Source organism: Rhinocladiella mackenziei (assembly GCF_000835555.1).
Source record: "Rhinocladiella mackenziei CBS 650.93 unplaced genomic scaffold supercont1.5, whole genome shotgun sequence".
In the NCBI taxonomy this organism is placed as follows: domain Eukaryota; kingdom Fungi; phylum Ascomycota; class Eurotiomycetes; order Chaetothyriales; family Herpotrichiellaceae; genus Rhinocladiella; species Rhinocladiella mackenziei.
The window spans coordinates 2,787,670-2,808,611 of NW_013550600.1; the positions used below are offsets into that span (position 1 = coordinate 2,787,670).

General features: G+C 51.3%; 6 protein-coding genes across 6 annotated transcripts; 3 read left to right on the forward strand and 3 right to left on the reverse strand.

Annotated features, from left to right (window-relative positions):
- Positions 1-686: 686 nt before the first annotated feature.
- On the forward strand, positions 687-6,268 carry Z518_07495 (uncharacterized protein; the record flags this gene model as incomplete). The annotated part of the gene is made up of 2 exons (XM_013415624.1): positions 687-1,146; positions 1,203-6,268. 2 exons carry the CDS (start codon positions 687-689, stop codon positions 6,266-6,268), a joined length of 5,526 nt encoding a protein of 1,841 aa, XP_013271078.1.
- Positions 6,269-6,972: 704 nt separating this feature from the next.
- On the reverse strand, positions 6,973-9,090 carry Z518_07496 (uncharacterized protein; the record flags this gene model as incomplete). The annotated part of the gene is made up of 1 exon (XM_013415625.1): positions 6,973-9,090. The coding sequence occupies one exon, from the start codon at positions 9,088-9,090 to the stop codon at positions 6,973-6,975; it is 2,118 nt and encodes a 705-aa protein (XP_013271079.1).
- A 701-nt stretch (positions 9,091-9,791) lies between these two features.
- Positions 9,792-13,130, forward strand: Z518_07497 (uncharacterized protein; the record flags this gene model as incomplete). The annotated part of the gene is made up of 1 exon (XM_013415626.1): positions 9,792-13,130. One exon carries the CDS (start codon positions 9,792-9,794, stop codon positions 13,128-13,130), a length of 3,339 nt encoding a protein of 1,112 aa, XP_013271080.1.
- A 551-nt stretch (positions 13,131-13,681) lies between these two features.
- Z518_07498 (uncharacterized protein) lies at positions 13,682-14,930 on the reverse strand (the record flags this gene model as incomplete). The annotated part of the gene is made up of 2 exons (XM_013415627.1): positions 13,682-14,366; positions 14,422-14,930. 2 exons carry the CDS (start codon positions 14,928-14,930, stop codon positions 13,682-13,684), a joined length of 1,194 nt encoding a protein of 397 aa, XP_013271081.1.
- An 848-nt stretch (positions 14,931-15,778) lies between these two features.
- On the reverse strand, positions 15,779-18,372 carry Z518_07499 (translation elongation factor Tu; the record flags this gene model as incomplete). Its single annotated transcript, XM_013415628.1, has 4 exons — positions 15,779-16,986; positions 17,038-17,211; positions 17,265-17,897; positions 18,018-18,372. The coding sequence occupies 4 exons, from the start codon at positions 18,370-18,372 to the stop codon at positions 15,779-15,781; spliced, it is 2,370 nt and encodes a 789-aa protein (XP_013271082.1).
- A 599-nt stretch (positions 18,373-18,971) lies between these two features.
- Z518_07500 (uncharacterized protein) lies at positions 18,972-20,921 on the forward strand (the record flags this gene model as incomplete). Its single annotated transcript, XM_013415629.1, has 1 exon — positions 18,972-20,921. The coding sequence occupies one exon, from the start codon at positions 18,972-18,974 to the stop codon at positions 20,919-20,921; it is 1,950 nt and encodes a 649-aa protein (XP_013271083.1).
- Between the last annotated feature and the right edge of the window lie 21 nt (positions 20,922-20,942).

Below are 20,942 nucleotides of genomic sequence, written 5' to 3' on the forward strand. Positions count from 1 at the left end.
AAGAGAGTTTGTGGGATTGGGATTGCGCCAGCAGGTTGGACTGGGCCTCCGTATATAGATTGCATGGTGGAGCAGATGTACATATCACGTATGTTTGGTCCACGCCCTTCACTTCGGTCGATGGGGTTGTGATGTTTCTGAAGTTTGTTTCGTGCCGGCTAGTTCGCCCCGACGCTCTGGATCAGGAAATGTGGCTGAGCTCGCAAGTAAATCTGAAACTGTGGCCAATCAATCTGTTGGTCAGAAGGGCTCCGTGGCCTGATTGGCATAAAGGAATTAGGCGAGAAGAGGCATCCTTCTCCACCTGCAGCAGACCCCTGAATATGATGCAGCTACCAACTTGGAGGGATATGGATGTCTTCTATGGAGAAGAGACAAGAGGCATGGGTGCCTAAAGTAGTGGCTTCCACGTTCCGCGCACTCGTTGAAATCCGTGCCACGAGGACTCTACTCATCTCATATAACACCTCCATGCTCAACCTCTCCTCGTCCACATGCCCATAATCCTCTTCCCAGCACTCCAACTTATCACAGGAGCATTGAAATCCACACAGCAAACTCAATCTATCCCCCTATTTTGGATATACCGTCGTTTTGCTTCTCTTTCATCTGTCTACAGCCCTTCTTTTCCCGCCACCATTTTTGGTCAGGGTCCCACGACCCATACATCTAAGAGCCCTTCTACCATGGAGCTTCCTTCTATCCCTGTACCAATTACCGAGTTTGTCGAATATGCCAACAAACACCCTCAGTCACACGCCGGTGTGGCCGAGGCAGTGAAACCATTCAAGGCTTTCGAGACCAAGCTGCGAGAGATCTATGCACAACATCCAAACCATCCTGCTGTAAACGCCAATCACCTGGTCTCTGTGTTCAAAAATACTCCAGTTACTATTCGAGCTAGGGACATCGCCAACGAGTCCACTGCTGACAAGGACAAATACCTGCTGCCTCTCTCAGACGATCTTCGGCGGAAAAATGGCTCCCTCGCCACTGTCTCATCCCTGAAAGAGTTCAAGACAAACTTCAACCTGTTTTCTGAATCCTCCCTTGTCGATCTGGACTGGACAAATGTCGTCGTTGCTGGAAGTGCCGTTGTCACTTCATTGCTTCCAGTTGAAGCTCCCCACAACGAATCCAAGGCGAGTACTCTTGCCAATTGGTCCTGACGGCATTAACATAACCGCAGCGTGCCCTTCGAGCATACTATCATGAGAAGCTGGCTCCTGCTTCTGACGTTGATCTCTTCCTGTACGGACTCGATGAAGAGCAAGCAATTGAAAAGATCAAACAGATCGAGTCCCGAATCCGGGACAGCATTTTGGCAGAGACCACAACTATTCGTACCAAGAATGCCATCACCATTGTTTCAGAATACCCCACTCGACATGTCCAAATCGTTCTTCGTTTGTACAAGAGTATTTCGGAGGTTCTCACTGGCTTTGACGTCGACTGTGCTTGCGTGGCCTATGATGGTCAACAAGTCTGGGCTTCACCACGAGCTCTAGCAGCCTTCATGACCCAAATGAATACGATCGATCTCACAAGGAGATCTCCATCCTACGAAAATCGACTGTCCAAGTATTCCCACCGTGGTTTCGAAGTATACTGGCCGGAAATTGACCGCAGTCGAGTCGATCCTACCATCTTTGAGAGATCCTTCTCAAGAGTTCAGGGTCTGGCCAGATTGCTTGTTCTGGAACAGCTTCCACACCCCAATGACAGAGACACATATCTGACGCAACGCCGACAGGAGAGAGGACGGCCCCCATTGCCACGGAATGCCAGATTCCGTCATCAGTTGCCTGGAAATGTCAAAGACGCACAGCCGGATGACGTTGCCGACTGGGTTGACGAAGAAGAAGTCTCCAATTATCACACTGTCAGCATCCCGTACGGACCGAAGTATAATGCAAAGCGGGTGGAAAAGCTCCTCTTCACCAAGGATTTGCTATTGAACGCCGAGTGGAACAGACCGAAGGACAGGGAGACCAAATTACATCGACACCCGGCTTTTTTCGGCTCTGTGAATGATGTTATCCATGATTGTTGTGGATTCTGCCCGGAGCCAACCACGGACGAAGACTTTGCGGCTCTCGAAGAAGAGAGCAAACTTTATGTCTCGGGGGGCGTGAGCTTTCTCAAAGATGATCCGGGACGACAAGCCATCGGCAGCTTCCACCCCATCACAGATGTTGATTGGACAGAAATGGCGTACGTCGGCAACACGACAAGACTCTGTCAAGCAATCGTCGAGCAAGATCTTGATGCTGTCAAAGATTGGTTTTCATCCACCGAAGGGGCCGATGTCAACAGACGAGATCACGCTGGTCGAACTCCTCTTCAACTAGCAGTGATGTGTTCAACTCCCGAAATCGTTCGGTACTTGATTGACCACGACGCTCGCATTGTCTCTAGATTGTATAACGGGATGACTGCTTTGCACATTGCTGCTCTTCGTGGAGAAGTGCGGATGGTCAAAGATCTCCTGGACAAGAGTGAAGCCAATGAGAAGGAAGAGTCTCGCAAAGAAGAAGCAAGAAAACATGCACGAAGAGCAAATGCCCACAACGAAGCAGGAAGAACCGAACCGAGTGAGGCCGGGGCCAGTGACTCGTTTGACTCTGAGGAAGACTTCCATGATGAAGATGACGAGGCTGACGACGTGACCGAAGGATCCTTTGTGAGAGTGGAGAAGACCACGGAAGCAAATGATGTATTGACCGAGGATAAAGGCGGACCGGATGTTTACGACGTTGACGTCCTCGCATGGGATAGTCCGCTGTCGCCTCTCCATCTGGCCATCCTGGCTGGACACATTCCCATTATCGACGTACTCATCGACGGATATGGCGCCGACGTCCTCCTTCCGGTCAAAATTATGGACCAATATAACCGAAAGAATGCCAAAGCTGCGATCCTGACCATTATACTGGCTCTCGAGCTTCCATTGCAACAAGCAAACGAAGTCATCAAAAATCTCCTTGCTCATGGCGCGACATCTACTCAAGCCGACATGAACCATGTTTCGGCCCTTCATTACGCTGTAAGCAATGCAAAAGCTCTGATCCTAGAGACTCTCCAGACCGCCGATTCTGCCGCCTTCACAAAAGCTGCGAACTTCATTGCCATTTCAGGATGTTGGACCAGTCCAAATGTCGACGCACCTATCCTGTCAGCAATCCGAACCGGGAACACTGGCGTTGTAAATAGTCTGGTTGCAATGGGCGCTAAAACTCATATTGACTTTGAGGTATTTGCTCGGACATACAAGCGCAGCTTCGACACAACGTTGGATGATCCAACGGAAGTGAGAAAACTCTATCAGAAACATGTTGAGCAACCAATCATTGTCGCCATGAAGATGGAGATGATCGACTTGGTCAATCAGCTTGTTGACAACGGCGAAGACGTCAACACACTGCCGAAGGAAGCTTACGCGTACCTTGATCATGAATACTGGCGAGGCGAAGATAAGTCCCTATTGGATCTCGTCCGAAGCAGGGTCGAGTTTCTGAAAAAGACCTTGGACACAGAAAAGGACAAGCAACTCAAAAAGCCAGAATCTCTGGGCAAAGATGAACAGTACCTCAATTTTGATCAAGGTTCGTACCAATATTGGACAGCATACCATGATTTACGCGATGCAAAACTTCTCCATCGATATCAAACGCAACAATACGCAGACAAACTTGCCTCTCAGAAGCCCGCCTCGGAAGAGGGTAACAAAGAACGAGAAGCTGCGGTGAAAGCTACCATTTCCAAGTTAGTTGAACTCAGTGAAAAGCTCGTCAAGAAGGGTGCGAAGACTTTCTATGAATTGCACGAAGATGTTACCAAACCAGACAACAGAATGCGGCAATACTACGGTGGAAATGGGGGATACAACACTGAGCCATACAAAACAAATATATCTTTTATAGTCCTGGACCTAACCACGGAAAAGAAGGCCGATTATATCCGGCTCTTTGAGGCTGCCTGGAAGGGTGACTCGGACACGGTGAGATCACTTTGCTTGTCTGGAACATGCCCTCTCCAGGTCGCTGTCACCGATCTTCGAGGATTCAGTCCATTCTCGATTGCGACTCTCCGAGGTCACTACGATCTGGCGAAATTGGTCGTCGAAATTGCCACCGTTCAGTATCAGCCTGGTGAGAAGTCAGAAAGATACCATTACAGTCTGCGTGCTGAACGAGGATACGATGATGACAGCGAATGCAGTGACGATGGCGAAGGCTCCGAAAAGGGCGATCACATCGGTGTCCTCGCTCAGATTATCAATGAAACTTTCACGGTCGATGACGTGGCGGCTCTCGCCGACAATGTCAAATCGAAAGTTTCTCCCGCTACCATGGTCTCCTGGGGTTGCCAAGTTAGTCGGGCCGTCGACGACAGTGTTGACGAACAAGAAGTCCAGCAATGTTTGGGGGGGATGTTCGCGCCAAGTGTTTATGTCGCTGGCCATTCTCATCAATCATGGGCTTGGTTCAATGCCGCCTTCGAAAACTTTTCCACATTGAACCGCCAATCTTTGATTCGATACGCTATTTTCACAGACAATATGAGCCTTTTGAAATTCCTCATCAAGATCCACAAGGATCTTGAGACTCAAAAGGAAGATGGAGACAGCTCGAGGGTAGCCCATATCGTCAAAGACGATTTTGTACTCGCATTCTACCTAGGCCGAGTTGAAATGATCGGCGAGATCATCAGGACCACTGGATTTGGGTTCCCACTCCAAAAAATGTTTCAGAAATCGGGTGTCAACCTAGACGAAAAGCCAAAATACTATCAAGGTCTGACCGTTCACGGCAAGAAACGTCAAGACTGGGCGGAGGCGGGCAGGAAAGGGTCGCGTCCCAAGCAAGTCGAGTCTGACATGGGGATTCCCCTGCTGGTCGCTATTGTCGAAGGTAACTTGGAGACCACGGATTACTTCTTATCTGACGCTCCTCTGCGTCGGTACATGGAGTTTGCGGAGTCGTTCAAGAACGACAAACGCATCCAGGGACTAGCGCACACCGAGGGCGGTATCCAGGGCACCTTGAATGCCTGGCTGTCTACACGAAACAGCTTTGCTCTCCATGTCGGTGTGTTGTCACGACCTACTGAGGACGGGAGTCAGCCGACCTTCGATTTCCTACTCGAAAAGATGCCGCAGTCTTTGGAGGTTCGTACAGCCGACGGCAGGACTCCCCTCCATCTCGCTTTTGAGGTGGGCAGGTATTACGCCGCGCGGAAATTGATTGCGGCTGGTGCCAATCAAGCTACCAAGGATCACAAAGGAAGAAACATTCTACACACCATTCTTGATACCATCGATCCCCACAAACATGCTTTGCTTCGATCTGTTTTGGGAATTCTTGACCAGAAAATCATTCCTCCGTTGTTGCTCGAGCGATGCGGTGGAACTGAGACTGCCGGTACGACTCCTCTGGCTCTATTTTTGGGCCATATCCACTCCGCCACCGGTTGGGAGGAAAGTGTCAAGATTGTCCTGTCCTACTCGAACGGCAAGGACCTGGAGAAAATAAATGGTGCAGGAGACTATCCCCTGCATTCTCTTATCCGCAGAGGTCACCAACAACTGGTCAAATTTATTGTCGAATACCGCCCCGGATTGTTGTACTGGGAAAACGCGACGGGCATGACCCCTTCTGACGTAGTGACTACCAGCTACCTACGACACCACATCGATCATCCCCCAAGACTAGTCAATACAGATGGGTGGAGCATTAAGAACAAGCCAGCAATAGAATTTGTCAAGAAAGGTCCCATGGCCTCCAAGGCGGAGACAGAAGATGGTGTCAATCGAAGCATCGAATGGCAAATGTATCGTCTCATCAACTCCCTCATGGCCAAGCATCCGGCAAAGAGAAAGCTGATTGCACTGCATGACGCGAACGAAGTCGCCAAACGCCTCGCATTGCAGCAACAGAAGAAGAATGAAGAAAACCGCCGTCGCGAGAGACTGGGACTGAAAGCCGCCCGTTTGAGAAGAGGACGGTGTAATGGGCAGCCTCGAAATGATACTAACTCGGAACAACAAGATGACATCACCGATTATCTTCACCATGCACAGAGATTTACTAAGTGGGATGAGATGGTTTGGAGAAAAACCGAAGCTCGCGAGACTGGTAAGGAGATTGAGGAAGAGTACAGTATTAGCGAAAACATCTGGGGATGGCCGAACGACAATCAATTTTATAAGAGGAAACCAGCTAAGAGGTCTGTGTTGGGTGGTGATATGCCGAGAATGAAACTATGATACGAGAGTCAAGAGGGACACCGGGTCTGAACTGAGACGAATCACTCATTTGAAATGGTCATGGAAAAGAGTGGACGGATCTCAGCGAGATGTGCATGTTGTGCTTTGCAGTCGGTTACCCATGTGTAGGGGACATGATGAAAATTGAAAGGTGCCCGAGACTTAATGGCGTCCTCGCAGCAGAAAGACACAGAAAGAAATCAGATTTGGGCGGGCGTTGGCTGTATGGTACTGGGATTCAACAGTGGAGCGTCCCTTACCTCGACCCGACGACTGAATCAATGCAAACCAAGTCAAGGCCGGGAAAACTCGTTCCTTGTGTCGCAGCTGAGTGTCTTGGATCAATCATTGACCTCAATGTCTTTCTTAATTTATGGAGAAGAAAAACCATGTCTTGAGAACATCTGGTTCTATGAGGTGGCATACGTACACAGACAATGGTTTATTGCTATTCGACTATGGGTAGGGTACTGGTTGAAGAAACAGCTAGAAATCAGGAATGATGATTGGTACCCAAATCTCACATTCATGGTGGACTGGAATTGAAGAGGGCTCATCCTCGGTCCCTTTTCTCTGATTCTCTCATGATGAATATAGTGTTTGTGAAAACAACACGAGCTACTTTCTCCAGCTCATGTCAACTCCCCCCCCTCCTCGCACTATTCTAGTCCTTCGCCGCAGATGATAATGTCATGATCGTGGTCTCAGAGCTCGATCAAACTTTCCTCCACGGCAACGGGCTGCGGTTGATGCTGCTGTGGATGGGACTGTGGTTGTTGGTATGACGGCGTATGCTGCGGCGCGGAGGGGAAGTGTTCTTGCGTATAGGTTGGGTAAGAGCCGTATGAGTTGGGTATCGATTGTGGAGCTGGTTGCTGCGACGGTGGCTGCCCCTGCTGTTGAGGAACGTACTGTTGTGGTTGAGAGTAACTTTGTTGATGAGGCTGACTCGAAGGCGGGGGTTGTTGTGGGTAGGGTTGTGGAGTTTGTTGTACTTGTTGTTGTGTTTGATATTGCGATGGTGGCTGTGGAGTCGGAGCCTCAGGAGACATTGGAGGCATCGGGGCATACGATGTTGGCGTTTGCTGGGGATCAGCCGGAGGCATTTGAGGATACTGTGGCTGGGAGGGCTGAGATGGATATTGTTGATACATTTGTGGGGAAGAGGGTTGGTTGAATTGAGGAGGCTGACTGCTTGGTTGATGTTGTTGCGAAGGCTGTTGATTTGCTGCGTATTGATATGGAGATGCAGGAGCTTCCTGCTTCTGACCGGTATATGAATAGGACCGTTGTGGCTGGGCCATTGGTGTCTGCTGAGAAGGAGGAGGAGGAGGAGCATACGACTCCATAGGTGCATTGCTGAAATAATAGTTCTCTGCACCGCCAGGACCAGTATTCATGGACGGCGGCGGTCCTGAGGCTATTGAAGGGTACATTCCGGACGGTTGAGGTGCCGCAGCGGGCGAGGGTAGTCCATATGCTGTGTAACCGGAGTTTCTTTGATTATACGTATTGTTCAATCGCTCTTCAAGCATGCGATCGTAGTATCGCACAACGGTGGATAGTTTCGCGTGCAAATCAAGCAATGCGTCATTCTTGGACATTGTCTCACCCAGAGTTCTGGCCAGTTTGGGCCGAAGCTTACCAATGCTTTCATACAATTCTTGAATTTGTGGTTCTCGGAGAATAGTTCCTGGAGGCTGATGCTGTAGTCGATCCACTAACGTCGAGAACAGGTTGATGTTTTCAGCTTCCATAATCGACAATTCATAATCGTTCTTGGGCATAACAAACGGTTGCGTGGAGCTGGCTCCATCGTCGGCAGATTTCTTCATCGAGGCCGCATGCTTCTTAGCCTGTTCCTCAGCTTCCTTCAGAGACAAAGCCAGAGCGGCTTTCAAGTCCGGATCATCCTCTTCCTCATTCGATGCACCATTTGTCTTCGCCGGCTCTTGCTTGGACTGTGATGGCGGAACATACCCGGAGCCTGACACTCCTCTGGCTTCTTCTAAACTCATTTCCAGCGCTCTTTTCAAGTCCTCGTCAAAGCTACCGGCCTCCACTCGAGCGCTTCGTGGTTGCATAGTACTCGGTTTAGGTGCGAAGGAAACCCGGCGCTCAGAACCCCCGGATGACTTCTTCGTCAACTTGTCGTAACAACCGTCGTCGACTCGAACAGGTTGCATGATGCCCAGATGGGGCAAAGGGATCGACTTGGAGGAGCATTGCTGATCGAAGACATTGCCGCAATTCCTGCAGTGGTGTTTCCGATTGGTGAAGGTGAACGCGGTTCGGCATCGCATGCAGACATCGCTGTCAGCCCACTCAGGCGGCGCGCTGCTATCCACCATACTGCTGGAGATCTCCACTTTAGGTGGAAACTTGAAGCCTTCTTTCTGTAAGCTCTTGTAAACTTCGTTGATATATGATAGTTCGTATCGTCCTTGCGTAGCACTGGCCCAGCTCTGCACCAACTCGAGTATCTTTTGCTTGACCTCGTCGTTGACGGAAGCGGCCCCGTATGCCTTCAGTAACGAAACAAGATTGTCCATGAACTCGCGAGAGGCGATTTCGGCGAGGAAATGCGAGCCGCCATTTTTAACACAGGTGTCGGTGAGCTTCAAGGCGGAAAGTTGAATATTTGGATTCTTGTTGCCTATCCGTCTCTTTAATGACCGCATAGCATCTTTAGGCTGCACAGTTTTGGATCTGATCAGATCTGAGATTTCCAGGCTTGTGGCAATGTCCTCCAAGCTGGAAGAAGTGGCTTTCTCGATCTGCTCGTCGAGAGCAGAGGTTCCTGAGGAGAACCATCCGGCCATGGTTCTGAATTCAAGAGAGTGATTCTTCAGGACAGGTTACGCGTGCGGAGTTCTTCGGTCAAAGCGGAGGCAGGATTCGAGGAGCAGTGAAAACTTGTCACGGGAGATTGGTCCCAGAGGTTATGGAGAGATGGTGGTGATCCAAGAACACCGCAACTGAAGTGATGCGCTCTGGGGAAACCTCCGATGCGTAATAATGCGGGTTGGTTGCCACTTGTCGCGGCGGCGCAGGATGATTACGGTTGATCAGACACTCCTGTGCTGCAAAAGATCCAGCCTCGTGAAATTGGGCGCAAGGCTGAAGTACGTACTCCCCCGTAATTTGCACCACTACGGAGTATCCAGCAAATCCCAGGTGCAAATCCGTCCGTGGGTGGCGCTTTCGACACTCCCATTCTCTCCCCCAGTGACCTTCTAGACCGTCTTTGTCACTCCCTTCTTCTCAACTCGCCGTCATCGACTCCAATCTCCGACCCTTCATATCCCTCGTCCCTTCCCAGACCTCCTGCGGCTCACCATCCCTATCGAAATCCCAATCTCCCCCCACGACAACGTGTGCCCCCCCTGTCGGCTCCCGTCCTTCCCAACACGATTCCTTCTCGCACGACATTGAGGGGATTATAAACGAGGCCCTACCAACCCAAGACTCGGTGAGAGTCTTCTGCGCAATGATCCCCCGGTAATATTGCTCCAACACCGCCATGGCGGCGTACGCATCCTCGTCATCCTTTTCCAGTCAGACCACTTCCAGCTCTGCCAGTACCCTTCCCTCTTCGAGAGGGAGTTGGACCGATCCCAGAGACAGCAAACCAGACTCGAGCTCCGAAAAGGTCTACCCTCACATCAAGGATATCATCCAAGATGCAACGTCATTTCAGGCCGACGGCTCGCTTGTGTACTATCTCAGCGACGTTGAAAACTGTGTCGCAACCGCCCGAAATGCGCTGGATTTTGGGCGGCCTGACCTGGCTTATAAAAGTTACGTTCGCGGATATGAAATCGCCGTCAACCATATTCCTCGACATAAGGAGTATGGGTTCTGGGATCACAATCACTCTTGGGCAACGAAGTACAAGACTGCCCTCCGAAAGTTGAACGAGTTGGAAGGCCAAATGACCCAAGTAAAGGTCATCATCGAAGATAATAACGCACAGCACGGGACACGACCACAGTCATGGGCCGTTCCGCGAAAGCCGGTGTATTCTACCGGTTTTGGAGTGCCTCCAAATGCCGCGGCGCCAGGAGGGGGACGACCGTCGTCTGCTGGTGACTCTGGAATCTCGAATACCCGAGAGAACCCTCCTCGTGCATCTCACGAGCTTCCCGACGCCCTCCGAATAGAACGAGCGCGTCCCACTAGCAAACCCAAACCTGAAGGTCTGCAAGGACGACCACTGACCGAGGCTTCTAACGATCTAAGTCAAAGGTTTGCTCGTCTCCGAGGATTGGGAAATGCTTCCGAGGAGTCGAGTGTCCTCTCTATGCCCAAAGCAAGCGATTTTCAGCCTGGCGCCGGATTTGGTCCGCGACCGCAATCATATTCTTCCGCAGGCGTCAACGGATTTCCCAGCCCGCGGCTGAGCGGGCCACGAGACATGCCTTCCAGCAATGGCCCGTCAATACCGCCCAAAGTTCCTCTTGCCACATCAATGGTTATGCCCAAACCGCCTAGTCCCGCCTATAGTCCTATCAACACTACTTCCGGTGGTTTCCATGCAAACAATCGGCCCTCGACAGAAGGCGGTCGTCCTCCGTCAGAAAGGAGACAAACATACTACAATCAATCTCAAAACTCGTCGTCTACTTCGTTACACCTGCAGCGAACTCGCGATGAGATTCTGCTACCCTATCGACCGATGACTCCAAACGGGGTGAATTCTGCCATGATCCCGAAAAGCAGCTCCAGTGATCTTCCCCATAAAACGTCAATCGATGCACCTACCTTGCACGAATACATGAGGAAGTACAATGTCCTTCTTATCGATATTAGAGAGCGGGTTCTCTTTGATGACGGGCATATCATGTCTAGTTCTATCATCTGTATCGAACCCATCTCCCTCAAAGAGGGAGTCTCAGCGGAAGAGCTCGAGGATCGGCTCGTTCTGGCTCCCGATGCCGAACAATCCCACTTTGCTCGCCGAAATGAATTCGACCTGGTGGTGTACTACGATCAGGACACGAACGACAACTCATATTTGAAAGGTCCTCCGACAATGACCAAAGCTCCCGCACTGAGAGCGCTCTACGACACCTTGTACGAGTTCAATGACACCAAACCTCTCAAGGACGGTCGACCTCCCGCGTTGTTGGCGGGCGGTCTTGACGCTTGGATTGACTTCGTGGGGGCTCATTCGCTGGTACGTTCCAAGACGGCGGCCACCCTCGGTACGACGCGTCAGCGAGTTGCCGTTGGTCCTGGGAGGCCCATTGCCCGACAACGCATGGTGTCTGCCAATTCGCGATATGAGGTCCGCAACCGACGACTCCGCGATCACAAGTTCCTGGACGAAAGCGAGCAGGAAGCATGGCGTCAACAGGCGCTTCAGGAAGAAGTGACGCCCAATGAAAGAGCTGAGACCGGGAGTGACGAGGAATATCCTGCTGCGGAAGAGGAACAGGTTCCTCCCTCACCATTTGTGCCAGACTACGAGACGTTCTTACGCCGCTTCCCTTCGATCAAGCAGCAAGAGTCGATGGTGATGCCATCTCGGAGACCCCTTCCTCCACACCCAGCGGCCTACCTTCCTCAACCTGTTACTTCTCCTCCACCTCCTGCTGCACCTGCGGCCGCTCCCACAGTCCCGGCCAGACCTCCTCCTGCTATACCCAGACCCAGCTATTCCGGGGAGGCGGATATCCACGCCCCTCAGCCAGCACTGGCAAGAGTAACGTCTGCCACGCGACCGCCACTTTATTCCTCTGCGACATCTCTACGCAACAGAAGACTACCCAAGACCGGTCTCACCAACTTCGGCGTCACCTGCTACATGAATTCCACTCTACAGTGTTTGTCCGCAACTATTCCGTTGTCGACCTTCTTCAATGATCGATTGTATGAAGGATATGTGCAACGCAACTGGAAGGGGAGCAATGGCATTATGCCCAAGCTGTACGCCAACTTGGTCCAAGCAGTCTGGCAGGGAGATAACGAAGTTATCAAACCATCTACTTTCCGGAACTTTTGCGGGCGTATGAATCGGGAATGGGTCATCGACCGACAACAAGATGCCAAAGAATTCTTCGACTTTCTAGTTGATTGTTTGCATGAGGACCTGAATGTCAATTGGGAACGAACCCCACTTCGACCACTCACAACAGCCGAGGAAATGCAGAGGGAAAGAATGGATATTGCACAGGCCAGTCCGATTGAGTGGAAACGATACGAACATCGAGATCACAGCTATATGTCGTCGCTGTTTGCAGGTCAACATGCTTCTCGGCTGCGATGTCTCTTTTGTAAGCGAACATCAACGACTTATGAAGCATTCTACAGCATCAGCATTGAAATCCCAAGGTCGGGCGCCGGGCACATCTACGATTGTCTCAATTCATACTGTCGCGAAGAGAAGCTGTCAGAACTGTGGAGGTGTCCATATTGTAAATGTGAACGCGAAGCCACAAAGCAAATCATCCTCACTCGACTTCCACAATTCCTTGTCATCCACTTTAAACGTTTCGCTGCGTCGAAACATGAGAAGGCCAAAAAGATTCACACCCCGATCGAATTCCCCCTGTACGGCCTCTCCATGGATGACTTCGTCATCCCTCGTCTTCCTCCGGTACCAGACCACGATGGCAAGATCGACATGGCAACCACTCCACCGTATAGCTACGATGCGTACGGTGTGCTGAGACATTTGGGTAACAGTGGTGACGGAGGCCATTATATCAGTATTGTCAAGGACCAAGGCCGAGGATGCTGGAGGAAGTTCGACGATGAAAGGCACATGGATCTCGATCCTAACAAGTTAGGACCCAGGGATCGCTTGCAAAATTCCGAGGCGTATATTGTCTTTTATCAGCGGGCGCAAGCGAGGTGAAAATTTTCCGGGGTATTTCTTCATTCTAAACGCTGGTGTGTAGGATTCGTTGATATGATACAAAGCCAAAAATGATGAGCTGCCTGTTTTAATCCGGGCGAGGTTCAGCCTTTTTTTTTAAGGAATGGCGCTTCCTTTTTGGTGTAGCTAGCTACTTTTTCTCTTTCTTTTGGGCTAGGTTAGAATGGATGGGGTGGAACGAGATGGCCAGAGTGGATGTCTGGGCCCAAATTTTCTAGCGTACATGCGTATGGAGCAAAAATGAGTGTCATGAACCATTGAGATGACGAAAGGGAGAAAAGAAAAGAAACAAAACTTTTAGATAATGAATGATGACAACAGTACCTGTACACCCTTGATTTCTCCTCTTTTGCTTTGCTTCTTTCTTGCCCGTTTGTGTATTGCCTCCATTGTGTTGGAGTTTTTAATTACCGGAAAACACATGCATGGTGCTATATCATAGATTACTCCTCCTCGTCATACTCGACCTAGCTTTCTTTGAAGTGCTTGGTGTGTGCGCTTGAGGGGACAGCCTCGGTGGGGGGGAACGGTCATGCTAACGGTGACGGTGCTGGGGTTGTGTTCTCCTGGACAGCAGGACCGCTAGTCGCGGAGACCGGTTTGATGACGGTAGAGAGCGTCGTCGGCGCAATTGAAAAGCTGGATAAACCAGGGAGAAGGCTGAATGTCGGAATAGTCGGGGCGACAAGGCAACTTGTGGTTGGGGTGCTAGTGCTGCTGGCGCTGCTACCTGTGGTAGGAATGGATTGCGCACGCGTCATGGCTGAAACACGGGCGAAGATGGAGATCGAGCGGCCTATTGACGATGACGTGGTCAAAGATGAAGATGAAGGTGAGCTCGACACCGGCACAACGGGCGCGCTCTGAAAGATGTCATCTTGAGCACCGGGCTTGAAGCCATTGCGCACGTTGTAGGCCGGGGTTTGAGAGCCACTGGTCTCGACGTTATTGCCCGTAGCCTGGTTCCAGACGATCATTTGCTTCGCGCCAGTCACGCATGTGGAGGGATCGTTGTCGCACATGACGGGAGCTTGGGCTTTGGCGAGAGGAGTAGTGGATGTGGCTCCCGTCACCATGCACTTGAAGCCTTGCATATAGATGTTAGGCTGGCCACAGCCACGGGGAACCCATAGCCAGGCACAAGTGCAGCCTCCCTCAGGGCAGGCGGGCATTGCGGCGGGGACCTGATATGTGGCCGCTCGCTTCCAAGGTGTACTAAGAGAGAGGTTAGCATCTGTTGTTGAACCTCTAACATCGACAGGGGATGTACTGCTCCAAGACCGTGAAGACGACCAGATCCTCCAAGCTGATGGCACCGAGATCACTCTCGTAGGCAATGGCAAAGGCGGTCCCCTGGGCCATACTCTGGTTCTGGACATGCATGTATCCTCCATCCTGAATACAACCCTCATCAACACTACCGCCGTGCCAGTCCTCTGGGTGGTCACCACCGTCGGGCCACTCAGTTGTATACTTGCCGTTGTAAGAAAGAGTGGTGAATGCTTGATTGTCCGCTAATTCGACGTCAAAAGACCCGCCAGCGGGGAGCTCGAGAAAAATACCCTCCGGGGGAGGGACCTTGTCGCAACCACGGTCGTGTTGAAACCACCAATCCTCCTGGTTGAGTTCGTACAAGGGAGACACAGGTGCGTTGCTATTGACATTTGGGTTTGCTGGGTCTGTACCGTTCTCGCAGTACATGCCCTTAGCAAAAGCTGCAATGTGGGCCAGGGCAACACGACTTAGGGCCAGGGCAGCAAGGATGAATGTTCCGGCCATGTCGTCCAAAGAAAGTTCCAAGGAAGAAGGGTTCGAGACAGTATCTGTAGCAGGAGAAGTTTGAAGGTAGATTCGGTTGCTGAAACGCAGATCCAAAGACCGAGTGAACGAATGTCTTTTTTTTTTTTTTTAAATTCAATTGACAATAAAAGGATGTGCGCACTGCGCCGCGTTACCGGAACGAAGGAATAGACCCGATAAGTACCAGAAAAAGAGAACAAACACGTATGCAGAAGGAACAAAAAGTGAGCCAAGGGTTGGTGAAGAATTCATTTGTACTCTGTATTCTGGCCCACTACCTTGGCAGTTTGATGTCAAGGGATCAAGGCGTGCAGAATGGGCAGGTTGTGTAAATGAAGGATAGAATAAGCCGCCCATGTTCACATCCACCGATGTCTCAGACTGTCGACATCCTGATATAGACGGTATGATTTAGGGGTGATGCCATACCCGTTCTGGGGCTAGCATGCCAAACACGAGGCTGACAGGCTGGCAATGGCGGGCCGAAGGATGGCGATTCTCCTGGGAATTTTAATGTTCGGTTTCAGATTCGCGCTAGGAAAAAGGCATCATCGGGAGATATTTATGCATCGCGCCTCCGATACAGTACTTTTTCTGTTTCGGGCATCCTTCACGTGATTGATAAAGCCGGAGGGGTTGAGGAGACTGCAGTACGTATTATAACCATTATCGAGTCGAGTTTTCCCCTTTCTGAGCCTCTCTCGACCAAGGCATGCGGGTCGGGAAATTCGCGAGGAAGATCTCTCAGGATCGGTGTAGCCGATAGGTGATAATCTGACTGACCATTATTAGATCCACGTCATATCCCTGTTGACCAGTTGACCCATTCACTCAATTAGTCCAGCTGCGACAGTCTCCCCATTTGCTCTCAGCACCACCCTTGAAGGTGCCTCCAATGGAACTGCTTGGTCAAGCTGCACCACAACTCGGACTACATGTCCTGGTTGCACGATTTTTGGCTTCTTCTTGACCACTGCACCTGTCGACTTGTCCAGAAGACCGATCAGCTGAATTATTCGGCCTGGTACATGAAGACGACCTCGGTGCACATCAACGTTCATAGGCGTCAGGTGATCGAAAGCCAAGATCTTCGCCTTGAATTCGTTGATGTTCTGGATGGGCGAAAGGGGACTGCAGAGAACGTCTCCGGTCTTGAGATGAATGGGGTCGACATCCGTCAGATTCAGGACCACATTTTGTCCTGCCACAGCCCAGTCATGTGGCTCCTCATCGACCTCCAAGCTCCGGATCTGTGCCTTTTCGCCGCTAGGCATGATGACGACCTGTTCGCCAATCTGAATGTTACCCGCCTCTACTCGTCCCGAGACCGAGAGCGGATTCTGTACGGCCCCTCTGAAGACATCGCTGATGGTCATTCGCAAGGGTTTGTCCAAGGCGTATGTCGAGGGCTCCGACATATCTAGCTCCTCGACCAACGTCGGACCAGTATACCAGGACGATCTCGGATCCGACGCCCTGGTAAGAATATTCCCTCCTTCGAGACCCGAACATGGCACAAATGCGACGTTCTTTGATTGGAAACCCGCACTGTTCAAAAACGCCGACATCTGCTGACGAATCTCTTCATATCGGTCGGGAGACCATGCCGCCGCATCCATCTTATTGACGGCCACAATTATGCGTTGAACTCCAATGGACCTGACGAGAAGAGCGTGTTCTTTAGTTTGGCCTTTCAACCCGGATTCGAAATTCCCGGTTGAGGCATCTATAACGAGAACCGCCAAATCTGCTTGACTGGCTCCTGCAATCATATTGGGCACAAAGTCCTTATGGCCTGGAGCGTCCAGGATGGTAAAGCTGGTCTTGTCGGTCTCGAATTTGTTGGTGGCGATGTCAATAGTCACTCCCCTAGCACGTTCCTCGGAGCCTTGGTCCAAGACCCATGCAAATGCAAATGATCCCTTTCCGATCCGTTCCGCCTCTTTTCGATACTGGTCCATGGTTCGCTGATCGACAGCATGCAAGTCAAAGAGCAGCCTTCCCATGAGGGTGCTTTTTCCTGCGTCAACATGGCCTTGGGGCGATCAGCAAGAGATATCGGCCACAGGAGCAATATATGGCGTACCAATGACCACGACATTTGCGGCGTTTTTCCGTTTTATCTTTCCATATTCGGAGATCACATCAACGTTTTTGCTCTTCACCGGAGAAGGCTGGATAGATAATTCTTGCATGCCGTTGCTGAGGGTCGCCTTGGATGCGCTGACTTCCTTTGACTTCGGCTTGGACGGTCCTACCGCTACATCGCGACCGAGTCAGCTCATTCCCCGGTGGGTCAAATGTGATTCCGACCTTTGGACTCCCGTGCCGTGGCGACAACATCGTCTGGGCTTGGTTCTGCAAAGTCGAAACATTTAGTAAACATGTCACCAGAAAAGAGGTCACGAGGAACTGAAAGGTAATTTCCAGCATCGTGGCTGGTCATGATGCTGGCAAATGCAGAAGGGGCCCCGCGAATGTTTGAGCTGGTCGAGACCGATATGTCAGTGACCTTTTCTGCTCTTAATTCTGGGGATCCTGTCTGCTCCGTGACATTTCCCTTATCTGCGCCAGATGACTCAGCTTCAACTTTGACCAGTTCGTTTCCCAAAGAGTCTGCCGCCCTCGCAGAATCTTCTTTGATCCTGCTTGGTTGGCTGATTCGAAGTTTGTTCAGACTGGTGATATAGTCGTCCTGTGAGGTGGAACCGTTCACCGTGCTGGGTCCCGAGCGCTCGCTTTCGTGCTGTCTCCTTTTCGCTGCGAGAGCAGCCAGCTTGGATACCTTGCCACCTTTGGATGCACCTCCGAGGAGACCCAAATGTGGGTATAATGGCTCGATGATGATCTCAGCTTTTCGATGGGCGGGGATCTGGAGCCATGGACAGTCTTTGAAAAAGTCTGCGGCCGAGAATGGGGTTGAGCAAGTTGCAGAGCTGACACACTCTTGATGCCTATCAGCATCCTGTTCGCCAAATGCTGCTGGCAAGCCATCATGACCATCACGATCTGATTGAGGGTTTTATCGGCAAGAGAGAGGTGAACCAAATGAAATTCCAAGCTTACTCTTTGTTGGTTGTGTTTGCTTCTTGGTAGGCGCAGTCTGGGGTCTTTGTATATCTGATCCGGTAAGCGGCTGAGATAAACCCAAGTTGATCCATAACAACATACTTTTCAAGTATGAAACAGATTTGCCGATGTCGTAATAGTAGTGCCAGAGGGTGTCTTGGATCTCCTTATCCGTAACGGAAGAGGCTGGTCCGATGGCCTCGCGAACTTTGATGGTACCTTGACGCAGTTGCTCCTTGTCTTCTGGTGAGAGATCGGTGTCGCCAGCTTGGTTGTATTCATCCTCATAGTCGTCATAGTCATCATAATCGTCGTCCTCAATGGCCAAAGACTTCACCCTTCGGTTGGACATCCTCGAAGTCGATCTCAACAGTAAAGGGAGGGCAAAACCACAATCTCATATCTTTCTTCGTCTCGAGTTTGAGGGTTATGTTCTTAGTGGTCAGAATGCGGCCGCCACGTCTTTCGATCGGCCCAGTGCGGGGAGAAGGATCTCGGGTGACCAAGTTTTGGTGGGTAGTGGCGTGAGGGAAACCGATCCGGGGTGTATTAGAAGTTGGAGGACGGCCTCGCCGTCGATTTGGCTAGAGACGAGAGATTAAAGGTCCTGTTGACAGTCTCGGTCCAAGTATAAATGGCCGAACGATGATGATGGCTGAGCGAAGTGTTGAACCACAGCCGTGGGCGTGAAGCCAGAAAAACTCGAAAGGCTTAGCACGTGAATTGGCCGGCTTGCCCGCCATGCCCAAACGCGCCCAAAGTCCCGTCAACGTCAATCCGACCTTTGCGCTCCATGCCAATTCCAATCAGCGCAGTATATCGTCTTTGCGCACTTGTAATTCACTTCCATCGTCTCTTGTGCGCCCCCTTCAGCTCCAATTGCGTCAATATTCGCCCTCCCGCGACATGTTCACCCATCATCTCTATACCACGCTGCGGTAGCGCGCGAAAATGTCGACGTCCATCATGCATGCCCCGCCAGTCGGGCAGATAGCGTCACCGTCAAGCAAGTCGAATCTGACCGAACAAATTGAGCAGAGCGAGGGCGAACGAACTCCAAGGTCGTCCCAAATCCCCAACAAAGGCTCCCCGAAACCACGGTCTCTATCAGACGCTCCTAAACCCGTCCTCTCTCCCTCCCCCGCTTTCCGAGAACCTCTTCGACGAATATCCAAAGATGATTCCGCCATAACAGGGCCGTCCACTCCGGTCCGACCTCCTATCCACATCCGCGGTCTGTCCCTTCATATGCCCTCTAAAGATGGTCCCGAAAATGGCACCGGCGCCAGCATTCCGCGTATTCCTTTATCTCCAAAGCTCGATTCGTCCCAAATTTACGGTTCTCCATCATCCATGCTTCCTAGGAGATCACGAGGGCTGGATTATACCCGGGCATGTACCAATTTGCATCATTCCACTCTGGCGGAGGCGTCCCCGGACGCTTCGCCGGTTACCGGAAGAGGCATTCAAATTCCGGCCAGAAGAAGCGTTGGGAATTCTGTCCTTGATTCACCGAGCAATCAACCAAGTGGATTGTGGTCTTTGTCAAACGACAGGACCAACCTATCCAGCTCCGTGAGTAGCGTCAACATGCTCGGGTCTGATTCAGATTCAGGCTCTGATTCTTCTTCCGACGATATGGCTGTCGACCGGGAGATGGATGATGCAATTCTCAGTACGCCTGCGGCTTCCAGACTGAACACGGGTTTCCTGCCCGGTTTCACGAATAGTCCTGGATTAGAATGGATGAATAACCAACCTACTCCAGCACAGGCAAGTCTCATGAGCTTCCAGCCAAATTTGATGAGCTTCAGACGGGCTCGTACCCGCAAAGGAAAGAGTCAACAGAGTTCCAGCAGTGTCAGCATGAACAGCTCCAAACCTTCCCCGGGCCCACTCTCACCTGGGACGCTGAAGAGTGTGGAAAGTGCCGGCGGGAGTTACTTCGGAACCGGCCTCACCAAACGACAAGTTCAGTCTCGGCGTGAGAGCCTGAGCCTAGGAACCAACGACCTGCACTTGTCCGACAGCGAAGACAATAACCCCAACAAATCCGCTGCGGGACAGTCTCTTTCAGACCTGGACCGTCCTGGCAGCGACGGCCCCAGGGGTGTTATCCGAAAAGCGGTCACTCGGCGCGGCAATCTTCTTCCCAAAACGAAAGGATTTGCTCGAATCCGTGCTCAACTTCAGGAAGAGGCCGCACCTATCGAAAGTGAAGCTCGACGCGAAGCAGAGGTTATCCGCCAGGTCCATGAAAATGACCCGACCGTATCTCACGCCACCTCGCCAGTGCTTCAATACAACAACCCGTTCGCCTCTGAGCCGGTAGAAGAATCCATTGAGGATATGGCCGTGGATACAAGACCTCCTCTTCCACCTGATAGTTTCAGCCGTCAGGCGGAGAGAAATTCCGCCGGCAAAGGGTTCTGGAATGCATTCGACGACCAGTACCGAACTCCCCCGCCGCCTCTGCTCCCGCGCGAAAGTTCTTCGACGATCAGTGATGAAGCTCTCGAGACTCCCGGCTCCTCGCTGACCGATAATCCTGCGCTCAGACATTTTAATCGTTCGAGATCTAGATCCATCACGCCACTGGCTTCTAATGCCCCTACCGCTGGAGATGTTGCACGACGCGTCAACAACAAGCGACGACGAGAGGAAGATTTTGATCCCACCTACACCAAACGCCGAGCTGTCTCTCCCGGCATGAGTGTTCAAAGCAGTCCTATTTTACCGCAGAGTCCCGTTTTCACCAACGACAAAGCCTGGTCGAAAATGCCGCCAAAGGCGAATGGCGATCGCAGCAACAGTGGAGGAGGCGTGAACGGAACCAAGAGAGTGGGCTTACAAGGTATGACTGAAACGAATGAAGGCTTCATGAGCATGAGCATTGATTGAGACCAAAATGAAGGCCGATGC